Genomic DNA, 12,670 nt, shown 5'->3' with positions numbered 1-12,670 from the left:
TTTTAATGCTTTCAAGTTAGCTGGGACAGCTGAATCATTTATAAGGTACAAGGAGGCCAATAAATCATGCAAACAAGCTATAAGGCAAGATAAAATTTATATGGAAAAGGATATTGCTGCAAGCAGTAAAAAAAATCCAAAATAATTTTTTAAATATGTTAATAGTAAAAAAATTAAGCAGGAAGGGGTGGGACCTTTAGTATCACAGGGGGGTCAGCTGGTTGATGAAAACAAAATAAAAGCGCAGATTCTGAACTCATATTTTTCATCTGTTTACACAAACGAAGAACCAGTTAATGAAGGTTTCCTTCTTAATAGTCCCGATTCTAGTAATACAACTAATGTTGCATGGTTCACACATGAGGATATTCAAAAGAGACTAGAACATGTTAAGATTAACAAAGGTCGGGGCCAGATGGTATTCATCCCAGGGTACTTAGCGAGCTTAGCTCTGTCATTGCCAAACCTCTTTACTTAATTTTTCAGGATTCATTGAGATCTGGCATAGTGCCGAGAGACTGGCGAATTGCTAATGTGGTGCCTCTATTCAAAAAATGGATTCGTTTTCAGCCTCAAAACTATAGGCCAGTTAGTCTGACGTCAGTGGTAGGAGAGCTTTTCGAAGGGTTAATAAAGGATAAGATACTGGACTTTATAGCAAATCATAATACTATGAGTGTGTGCCAGGGTGGTTTTATGCGTAATAGATCTTGCCAGACTAACGTAATTTTTTATGAGAAGGTAAGCAGGGACCTTGATTCTGGCATGGCAGTGGATGTGATTTACTTAGACTTTGCTAAAGCATTTGATACATTGCCACACAAAAGGTTACTGGTTAAATTAAAGAATGTTGGCCCGGAAAATAGTATTTGTACCTGGATAGAGAACTGGCTAAAAGATAGACTACAAAGAGTGGTGGTAAATGGAACATTTTCTAATTGGACCAGTGTTGTTAGTGGAGTACTGCAGGGCTCGGTACTAGGTCCCTTGCTTTTCAACTTGTTTATTAATGACCTGGAGATGGGCATTGAAAGTACTGTTTCTATTTTTGCAGATGATACTAAATTGTGCAGAACTATAGGTTTCATGCAATCGAAGTCGTAGTATCCTATACGATTGGCGAAGTATCCAAAAGATTACTTCAAATTTCTTTACTAAGAAAATTCCCTCGAATTTACTTCGACCCTTGATAAATCTGCCCCTTAATGGCAGTGTGCTGGGAGTTTCCTTAAATGAGAAGGATCTAGGGGTTTTTGTAGATAATAAGTTGTCTAATTCTGGGCAGTGTCATTCAGTGGCTACTAAAGCAAATAAAGTTCTGTCTTGCATAAAAAAGGGCATTAACTCAAGGGATGAAAACATAATTATGCCACTTTATAGGTCCCTGGTGAGGCCTCATCTGGAGTATGCAGTGCAGTTTTGGACTCCAGTCCTTAAGAGGGATTTAAATGAGCTGGAGAGAGTGTAGAGATGTGCAACTAAATTGGTTAGAGGCATGGAAGACTTCAATTTTGAAGGTAGACTGTCAAGGAAAAAAGGCACTTGCGGGGGACATGATTACACTTTACAAATACATTAGAGGACATTATAGACAAATAGCAGGGGACCTTTTTACCCATAAAGAGGATCACCATACCAGAGGCCACCCCTTTAGACTAGAAGAAAAGAACTTTCATTTGAAGCAACGTAGGGGGTTCTTCACAGTCAGGACAGTGAGGGTGTGGAATGCACTGCCGGGTGATGTTGTGATGGCTGATTCAGTTAATGCCTTTAAGAGTGGATGCTTTTTTGGACAGACATAATATCAAAGTCTATTGTGATACTAAACTCTATAGTTAGTATAGATATGGGTATATATAATTTATGTGAAAGTAGGGAGTGGTGTATGTATGGCTGCTGGGTTTTCATTTGGAGGGGTTGAACTTGATGGACTTTGTCTTTTTTCAACCCAATTTAACTATGTAACAATGTAACTCAATATACAACCAGAGAGCGATAGCAAAAATGCTTCTCTGTAACCAGGGTGTATGAACAAACCATGCTATCCAAGAGCATCTTCATGACAGACTATTGGGGGAGCTCTGGCAAGGAGAGGTGGCTAAACCGACCTGAAGCCTTCCACCAATCAACTCCTGGATAAGGCTTTGTCTCTGTTCGCTCATTGCCTGAGCAAACAAGTTTTGTGTGTTGAAGTGGTGTGGAAAAGGTATTTAAATTAGTCAATGGGTTCTAGATTAGCTCAGTATCAGCTATACTCACAAGCAAGAGGTTGGGGCTCCCTAATACAATTCCTGGCACTTTTGTGAGTTAAAGTTCTGCATTCAGCTATACTCGCAAGCAAGAAACTGAGGCTGGTTAATATAACTGACACTGGTGTGGGAATATAGTTCTAATAAACACCTTGAGCCTGCCACATTATGTACTGCTATTCCAGGCTCAGCCACTGGGAACCAGCACTTACCCCAATACGTAATATAAGGCACTAAGTTTGCCCAGGAGCAATAACCCACAGCACCCAAGAAGATGTTAAGCAATGCGGATTCTCCGCAGGTGGAGATTCCACTGCCTTGCAGCTACCTTTGCCTTTCAACTGCAGGTGGATTTCGGCACAAAATGCAAAATGTTGTGTTTCTGTGCCTTAATCCACCACGTTTGCTTGCACCAGAGCGGAAACAATGCTTCTCAGTGCAGGCAGACCAGGAGCGGAAGAGCAGCTGTGCAGCGGAGAAACGCAGGCTGAGATCTGTTGTCTGGCCCTGGCCTAAACATGTAAATGGTTGCTATGGGTTACTGCCTCTGGGCAAACTTGGTGCCTTTTATTACAGAAACCCATTAGAGTCTTGAACCCTAACACAGACCTATAATAAAGAAAGCATGGCTTAGCCATCATTGCAATAAAATTGTCTCTATTCCAGGCATATGCCCTGCCTCTTCTGGAGACATTTACTGATATAAAGGAATAGTTCAGTGTGAAAATAAAAACTGGGTAAATAGATAGGCTGTGGAAAATAAAAAATGTTTCTAATATAGTTAGTTAGCCAAAAATTTAATATATATTTCAGGTATACAGAGGCCCAAACAGCCCCCACCAGCCCACTTTTAGCAGCCGCTCTGGCATTTGCCAGAACCCACAGATTGCCAGTCCGGGCCTGGATGACTTGTACCCAAAATTGCATTTTGCACACTGCTCTTGCAGTCATAAATGAGCCTTATTGTTTACATTACATAATAGTGCAAAATAGATATAATTAATAAAATTACTTAATTTAAATGTAAAATGTTCTGTTGGTTCATAAGAATGTACACAAGTAATTTGTGATCACAACAGATGAAACAGATGCCAGAATCACATGATGACTCTTTCTGTAATGTTAGCATTCCCATGTGAGCCTTTACTTAGATCTATAATTGGATTAACATAAAGAAAGCTGATGATGAACATGATTTTACCCTGTCATAAACATTTTTCTGTTACTCTAAATTGCCCATGTACTCATGGAAAGAGATCCCAGACTATGTTTACTCCAGGGAATCATGCCAGACCAAAGGAAAATGGCCTAATATTTTTAACATAGTCTACATTAAGTTTATTTAACATTAACTAGACAGTAAAGTATGAGCAGATGGAATACAGTATCATGTATCTTTCCTTCACTGCCTAAATACGTTTATATATAGAAGGTGAGATGCCAAATTAGATGTCTTTGTTTGGATTGTCAATAGACTTCAATATCACCATAAGAATAAGGAGCGGATATCAGTGCAGAAACACAAAAAGTATGCATTTTTGCGCCAATATCTGCTCTGACGCCATGCCTGTAAATGGAGCTACTGTACAAGAAGGAGCATATGACTGTGTACAAATTGCAGGCGGAGGAATGCAGATGATCCGCTGTGTGTGCCCTTGGCCTAAGACACAATTCTTACAAGAATTTTTTTAATAAGCATCACAATTCAAAAAAAATGCTGAGAGAGAAGCTGGTACAGGAATGGGATCCATTAGAAAGAAACCCATTATCCATAAGCTCTAAATTACAGTAAGGCTTTCTCCCATAGACACCGTTTTAAACAATTCAAATTTGTAAACCTGATTTCTTTTCTGTCTGTAATTATAAAACATAACCTTTTATATGAGCCTAACCAAGATATAATTAATCCTTATTGCAGGCAAATTGATCTTATTGGGTTATTTAAGGGGTTATTTATCAAAGGTTGAGTTTTTTCTACTTCAAATGAACTCACAACTTGAATGTTTACTTAATTATGAAAAAACCCGAACGTAAAAAACTCGAATGAATGCAATCGTGGGGAAAAACTGGAATACTCAAATTGATCGAGTTACAGAAGAAAAAAAACTCGAATAGCTCTAACTCGAGTTTTTGAGCTCAAACCACTGAAATAAACGGAAATCATGAAGGTTATTATATATTAATTATTATAATATTAATATATTATTATTACTATTAAACTACAATGCTGCAAAAAGCCTGAATTTGAAAACCCAGCATCTCAAACCTGTACAAATCAATGGCAGATGTCCCTATCCCAATTTGAAGATATCATGGTCTGCTCTGGGTTTACCCCGATAATCCGAAAATTTCCGAAAATTTACCTGAAAAAAATTGTATGATTCTGGTTTTCGCTAAATTGTATTGAGTTTTTTCCTAGTCCAATTTATTCTAGTTATTTTAATGATAAATAATGCAAAATCGCGGATGGGAGTTTAGTAGTTTTTTTTTTTAATTAAAAAATTTGCTAAAAAATTTTCAGTGGGTTTTTGCACGAAACTCGATCAATTCAAGCGATTGCAGGGTTTTTTTCTATTTGAGTTTTCGGGGTTTTTTAACCCCAAACTCGCTCATTCAAGTTTTTCCCCTTCATTTTTTTCTTAAATTAGAAATCATTTGAGTTGTGAGTTCGTTTGAGGTCTAAAAAAGTTTGCATAACTTTACAATCAACTTAGGATCCCATATGTAAAAAAGACATTTAAAACCAGGTGACATTACTCTGTAACAGGGAACCAACACTATTGTACATATAGGTTTAATTTATAGTTTATATAAACCTTTGAGGAACAATGTTTGTACTGTGGCTAGGGGGGTCTTTATCAAGAGCTTTGGATGGAAAATTACATGTTAGTGGGTAAGTATTCGATAATAATTGATTAAGATTCAATACACTCACGGTTTCACAGGAGCATCTTAGAGTATTTATGGTCAGTGCAGTCCTCTTTCAGGTCATGTGAAACAGCATATGTGATATCTAGAATGAAGAAATAAAAAAATTGTTATTCAACACCAAATTAAGCATAACTTCCTACTTCATTGTCAATTGTAAAATAATTTAGGCAGGATACACCTCACTTCCCAATATGGGTTACATTTTTTCACAAAAATATGCTGTGCCCTTACATCCTTTGCATCTCGAGTACCTGGCCCAGAGCATGGATAGAACTAGGTTTGCCTCCTTCTGTCTCATTGAATACCAGGCAGGGGGCGGAGCCACAACGTTATGGGAATCGAACGATTCAAAGGATTTTAATCCATCGATCTAACGATTTTCCTTCAATCAAAAAAAGCTTAGAAAGCTTATGGGGAAGGTCCCCATAGGCTAACATTGGTGCTCGGTAGGTTTTAAGTGGCGAAGTAGGTAGTCAAATTTTTTTTTAAAGAGACAGTACTTCGACTATCGAATGGTCGAATAGTCGAATGATTTTTAGTTTGAATCGTTCGATTCAAAGTCGAATTTTGTTTCTTCGAATCCTTCACTCGAGCTTAGTAAATGTGCCCCCTGGTGTCTCGGTTATCAACTGATAGCCAGGTTTAAGCTAATCTGTGGAGTATAGAGAATGCCACTAACATAAACAATGCAATTACAGATACAAATATAAATGTGTTGTTCCACGTGCACTTATTAGAGGTACTACAACATATATTCCATTAAGCTAACAGATATAAATCACAATAGGTCAATATTATACTCTTTAGTCAATCCCTAACTAGCCAGCACTTTTCATAAATTTCTGAGTGGCATTCGATATAAGGGTTATGCTTACAAAAATGAGTTATGTGACCAAGTACTATATCCACTCGCAAAATTAAACTAAATCAATAAGTTATAATAACTATATCCTATACATCGGTACATTGGTAAACACATATAAAAAAGTAAGGAATGCACTTAATTACAAAAGCAAGTTAGCTCCCACTCTCTGTTGAGGCCCCCATAATTCTTAGTGGTCTTTAGTTGGTATATCCAATATGCCTCCAACCTCTGAAGTTTTTGATCCAGATCACCCTTGCTCACATCTCTGGGGGGTTTATCTATAATTTGAAAGGTCAGATATCACCACCCTGATGTTTTTCAGCAGATGTTTAGCTATAGCCGATTTCGAGTCTGTACGGTCAGTCGCTGACATATGCTCTAAGATGCGAGTACTTGCCATTCTAATAGTTTTGCCCACATATTGGGCCCCGCATCTACAAGTCTCCAAATAGATAACACCTTTCGCCATACAGTTAAAATATTGTTTAATGTTATAGGTAGTCCCTGTCACAGAACTTTGAAATATTTTGAAGACCTTCATCAGTGAACAAGTCTTACACCTTGTGCGTCAGCACTTATATACACCCTTATATTTTAACCATGTATTGGTGTCACTCTGCCCCTTAGTAGTGAATAAACTTCAATGAAGATGAATTATACTAAATAAACCATTTTGGTTTAATCATCTATAGAATCATTGTTTTATTCACTGATAGAATTACCATAGTTCATATGATATCTATGATAGATCTATAAATCTATGAGCATAATAGTGATACTTAAGCTACTCCATGTTGGGCCCAATGCATTATTGTCTTCTGCTTGTTTGTGCCATGGACTGCATGCAAAGTATTTAGATAATGCTTTTATTATGCATTCCGTATATACTCGAGTATAAGCTGAGCTTTTCAGCCAACAAAATATGCCAAGCGCAAAAACGGTCGCCGTCTAAGAATAGTCACCAGCGCCTAAAGCTGGCCATAGACGCAAAGATCCGATCGTACGAATCAACGTACGATCGGACTTTCCCATCTCCCGACCCTCCACTAACCATTCAGATCAAAGTCTTTACCATTCCGATCAAATAAGAACAGATCACCCAATGTTCTGCCCCTGACAGCAATCGTACGATACTTATGTCTGACAACACTAGTGACAGTCTCCCTCTGAAAATCGTACGATCGGCAATACACGCAGAGATATTATCGGCAGGCGACAGAAATTTTCTAACCTGTCCGATCGACCAAACGACCGATCTCCGACGGACGAAAAATGTCGGGACTCTCCACACACGGTCCGAAAATCGTACGAATCCACGATTCGTACGATCGGATCTTTGCGTCTATGGCCAGCTTAAGAATAGTCGCTGGCGTCCAAGAATAGTCGCCGGCGTCCAAGAATAGTCTCCAAGAATATTCGCCGGCGTCCAAGAATGGTCGCCGGCATCCAAAAACGAGACGCCGGCACCTCCAATGGGAGCAGAAACCCTCAATTTTTTTGATTGAAACTTACCAGAAGCTGCTGCATTTCTCACCCTCGGCTTATACTCGAGTCAATAAGCTTTCCCAGTTTTTGGAGGTAAAATTAGGTACCTCGGCTTATACTCGGGACGGCTTATACTCGAGTATATACGGTAAGATATGGAAATATAAAAAGATCCACTACTTTTGAGTTCAGATTAAGTAAATGATGCCAGTATTTTTTTTGTGTTTGTTTCTGTTTGTATGTCAATAAATAAATGTTCCATGCTTCTTTATGTAATTAAGGTATATTTTCAAAATGTCATTTTAAAAATAATATGGGCCACTTATAAAGAGTCCTCATGTTAATGATTTTAATTTTGGTTACTACAATTCTTCGTTGATTGCCTTTGAAGGGTCATATTTCACATCTTGTTTTCTAAATAATAATAGATTTTTGAATCTACATAATTCACCAGGCATCTTCTTTCAGAAATGGAGCATCCAAATATATTCTCAGTATTCTCTGTAAACTGTAATCAAGTGATTTTCTTTGAATAAATGTTTATTTTACTTCCATATACAGATCTGCCTCAAGCAACACTTTGTTCATCCAAATCCCTATTACAATTAAAAGTGAATCAATGCCTTCTATATTTGACATATACTCTAAAAATATACTGCTGCAACAAATACATTTCCCCAATTCTACTTGTATTATACAGATGATTTTGTTAAAAAATGGTAACTCACATTTACATACCAATAGATTGCAAGTTATTGCAAACTGCATAATTTATGAGGAAAAAAAGAAATTTTAAGTACTTTGGACCACATGTAAACAGTTGTTTTTAGCCCCTCTAGTTCAATTTTATCCTGCATGTTATCCAGTGAGGAAGGTGAAAATAACAATAATAAGATGTACAGACTCTAAGGAAGTTACAGAGACAGAAAAGTACCTCATGATGTAGAGGATATCCTTAGACCTTAGGAACCCTCAGGTCAGGGTCAATGACCTGTTTAAGCACTGGTGTAAACATAATGCTTAATTTATTTTATTATAATCAACCTTGGGATATTATTCAGGATGAATGAGATAGTTCAGAGAAAAAGAAGCATTCTTTCCACGTCTTCACATTCCTGTTTGCAAAGGATTTCCTGGAAAAAAGGTGTTCCTTCAGAGGATGATGCCCTGGTGTCCCAACTGTCCAAAAAAACAGCTCTCCCAGAGACTAATGCAGCTGCATTTAAGGATCAAATTGTCAGTGCATAGGCAAGCAGAGCATTAACTTTGTGGGTTCAGGCTCTCCAGGATGGTATCCAGGATAACTCCCCTTGAGCACCTAGAATATTTAATGCAAATTTATTACTAGGGGATGGCTTTTGGTACGACTGTGTCACTGAGTATATGGAGTTTAATGGCAATTGCTTGTTCAGAGAGCTTGAAAAGATTTCCTAACTGAGGAGAACCTCTCTGCTCCCTTAGTCCATGACAAGATCATTCTGGGCACAAGGAGGCTTTTATTTAAGGGTCTGGATTTTGTTCCTCCAAGGCATCACCTCCCTCTGCAGAGGGCCAGTCCAAAGGGAAGTTTCAGTTCAGACCTAAACAGCCACAGCAAACCCACAAAAACCACCCACAGACAAGTCCCTAATGACTGGATCAAACTCAGGAAGTATGTAAAACCGTTTGGTGAGGTATGAATAGGATCAGTCTCAGGTGGATTTGTGTTGGAACTAAGTAAAAGCTGCAAGCTGGGTTTCAATCCTTTCTCCCAGGCTGACTTTTTCTATCCAGGGTACTACCAACAGACCAAATAAGATGAGTTATTTTTAAAGATTTTTTGCAGATCCAGAAGTAGCACCCATTCCATCACAGAAGCTGCTTGAGATCTTTTATAAGAATTGTTCCAAGACGGTTCCTTCTATATGGTGTTATATCTAAAGATTCTAAACAAACAAATGAATCAGTTATTCCAGATGCTCCATATCCATGAGTAGGGGAAATTCCTGGCATACTTATACTAACAGAATGTGTATCTGCATGTTCTATATCTGGTTAGGTCACTAAATGTGCCTTCCTTTAAAAACATTAACAATGTGTGGCTCTATCATTTGTTCTTACATTAGCCCTCAAATATTCAACATGATTGTGGTGATAATGACAGCAGTCTTTCAAATTCAGATCCATACAGCATGCATACTAGGATCTTCACCAGAACCCTCTTGTGGAGGTCACAATTCATTCTACTTGGGCAATAAGTGACTCTAAGTAGTAAGGAGGAATACTGACCATGTGGTCTTCTGTACACACATTAACATGGCTCTATGATTTGAATGTGTCTTCTTCTGCAACAGCAATTTTGCCAGGCAGGGCCACCATCAGGGGGGCACAGCGGGAATAGCTGTACCGGGCCCCGCGTTTTTTGAAGCTTGAAGGGGACAACACTTCCTGGATTTGCCGGGCCCCTTTAAGTCGCGAAGAAGCCGCTGAAATCCGCCGCCAATTAGACCCAAAAGCTGCCAAAAAAGACCTGAAGCCACGAGCCGAAGTTGGAGTCCCGAAAACCACAGAAAAGTCCCAAAGCCATAAAACGAGCCGAAGTTGAAGTCCCAAAGCTGTAAAAAGACCCAAAGCCACGAAAAGAGACAAAGTTGAAGTCCTGAATCAGTGAAAAGACCCAAAGCCATGAAAAAAGCCAAAGTTGAAGTCCTGAAGCCTTAGAAAAGCCCCGAAGTCACAAAAGGAGCCGTAGCTGAACTCCTGAAGCCACACATTCAGTTCTACTGAACACCAATGTGTTTTTTTAAACCCATAGACAAAAAATTATTAGGCCCCTGCCACCAATGTTTTTTCAAAAAAATACTCTCTGGGGCCCCAATGTATTTTTTAACTTGTAAGGGGGGCCCTGGCACCAAAGTTTTTAAAAAAAAACAAAACTTTTATGGGGGGCCCTTGTGTTAACATTTTTTATTTAACTTATGGGGGGCCCTGACCACCAATGATTTTTAAAAAAAACTTTTATGGGGGGTCCAGGCGCCAATTTTTTTTTACTTATGTGGGGGCCCTGACCACCAATTATTTTTAAAAAACTTTTAGGGGGGCCCTGTTGCCAATGTTTTCTTTTTTTAACTTATAGGGGGGCCTTGACCAGCAATTTTAAAAAAAAAAAAAATTACAGGGGGCCCTAGCTCCACAATTTTCTTTTTAACTTATAGGGTGGGCCCTGACCATCAATGGCTTTTTCTAACATGTGTGTGGGGAGGGTTTACTATTTTTAGTGCTGATGTCTGCGTGGTCTTTTAACTGTGTTGTGTTTTAGGGTGGGCAGGATGTTGGGTGGGGCTTGGAGGATGGGTGGCCGGGGCCAGTGATTTCTAATGGCAGCTCTGTTGGCACTGTCGTTCGGGCCATGGTTTCTTACCTAACTTACCACATTTGAAAAACAAATGCTCTGTGTTTTTGCTGCTATTGCCTGAGAATACTAAAAGTTAAAGATGAACAACACCTAACCTCCAAACTGTCCTGTTTTTAGAGGGACAGTCCCTCTTTTGACGGCTCAACCTGCAGTCCCTTGTTTGTACTGGAAAGTCCAGTTTTTCTCTGCACTGAACAGCCAGAAAAAGAAACAAAGTTTCTAACTCAATTGGCATCTGGTAGAGAGCCCAGAACAGCCACATCTGCAGATATGATACTTTTGTTACAATTTCGAGATGAGCAAATAAGTAATTGTAACAATATAAGATAACAGGTCCCTTGAGAGAAGTTAGACTCACAGCTTAATGGGCAATTCGCCTTCATTAGCAAAACTGTAATAACTGCAAAACAAAACACCTCTCTTAATTAACACGTGACTTTGTTAGAAGGTAAAGCAATGTTGCTGAGACATTTCTCATCTCCCTGATGAACGGGTCGCGTATTAAAGCAGTTTCCGAGCAGACGCGCGACTTATAAGGCAACACAGTCTATTTGTAGAGGTCACCTGAAACACGACGCGCTGCACCGACCCTGCTACTACTGCTTTGACGAGAGCAAGATGGGGCTAAACCCACCTTTTTGGGGAGGAGCCTGTGAGACGAGGGCGGTCTGAGGTAACAGGACACTGAGGCGGCATCACTTCCTTTTCGCGGCAACTCCCCTCTCCTGCCGCTGCTTCCACGGCAGCCACATGACACCGACATACAGGGAAACTAAAGGAAAGAAACAAGAAGCGTAACGAAACGATTTCCCCGGTCACAAGCAGGACAGCAGCACGTGTTGTGCGGCTCCCGCCAGTCTTTCTCCCGCCATCTACTTTTTCCCTCTCTATCTCCCGCTGCTTCTCCGGCAAATCGCCATGCCTAATATCGTGCTCTTCAGCGGCAGCTCGCACCAGGATCTGTCCCAGAAAGTGGCGGAACGGCTGGGACTGGAGCTGGGGAAAGTGGTGACTAAGAAGTTCAGTAACCAGGAGACGAGGTGAGTGCTGGGGGAAGGGCAGACTGTCAGTGAGTAGCAGCAGCAGCGCTACATGTTCTTCCCAGGAGGTCACAATACATCGCACACGTGCATCTTATAACGCTCCTAAATTTGGCCCGTGCGCTGCACCGTGGCTTCGGCATTTCCCTCCTGACCCTCATAAACAACTGCCAGTCACACTGTCCTAGCTGCCACCTTCATTCATAACAATACGGCTTCCTGCGTTGAAGGCAAAAAACCAAAACATTCCTTGTACAACTTCAATTCCTAAGAATTCTGGGAGTTGTAGTCCCTGCACAGATTGGACTCTGCAGGAAGTTTGCGTTTATGGGTTATTTTTATTTTTGTCAACATGGATATCTGTGCAGAGCAGCGGAAACCGTGTTATTTATTCATTTCTACATTTACAATTTATGTCTAGAATTGTATTCTTCTGAGGCGTATAAAGTTAATACAATTGCAACAATATAAGCTATCTGAGCATTCGCTTATCCTTTATTTATATAGTGATGACACAGTCCTCATCGTTCACACCAGTCCCTGCCCCAGGGGAGCTTACAATCTAATGTCCCTATCACCAGGGGCGATCCTGGTAATTTTGCCACCTGAGATCGACCTTCCTTTTGCTGCCCCCACCCCTCTCCACGGCACTCACCTCTTCAGTGCCCGAGGGGGTCGGGGGTGGTCCACGTTGCACCGGAGGGGT

At 40.0% G+C, this 12,670-nt stretch overlaps 1 protein-coding gene and 1 long non-coding RNA gene across 2 annotated transcripts in view; one reads left to right on the top strand and one right to left on the bottom strand.

Annotated features, from left to right (window-relative positions):
- Window positions 1-7,660: 7,660 nt before the first annotated feature.
- Window positions 7,661-11,696, bottom strand: LOC108708383. Its single transcript, XR_001934461.2, has 3 exons — window positions 11,559-11,696; window positions 9,799-10,124; window positions 7,661-9,455 (listed from the first exon to the last, which is right to left on the bottom strand). It is a non-coding gene; the product is annotated as an uncharacterized LOC108708383 (long non-coding RNA).
- Window positions 11,643-12,670, top strand: part of prps2.L (phosphoribosyl pyrophosphate synthetase 2 L homeolog) — a 25,907-nt gene continuing 24,879 nt past the window's right edge. Inside the window, 1 exon segment of the mRNA NM_001087186.1 lies at window positions 11,643-11,964. Within this exon segment, the coding sequence (NP_001080655.1) occupies window positions 11,843-11,964 (122 nt within the window). The 5' untranslated portion in view covers window positions 11,643-11,842.

This window comes from Xenopus laevis, chromosome 2L, assembly GCF_017654675.1.
Source record: "Xenopus laevis strain J_2021 chromosome 2L, Xenopus_laevis_v10.1, whole genome shotgun sequence".
Classification (NCBI taxonomy): domain Eukaryota; kingdom Metazoa; phylum Chordata; class Amphibia; order Anura; family Pipidae; genus Xenopus; species Xenopus laevis.
Note: the sequence above shows the minus strand (reverse complement) of the source record. Positions and strands in the feature narration are given on the sequence as shown.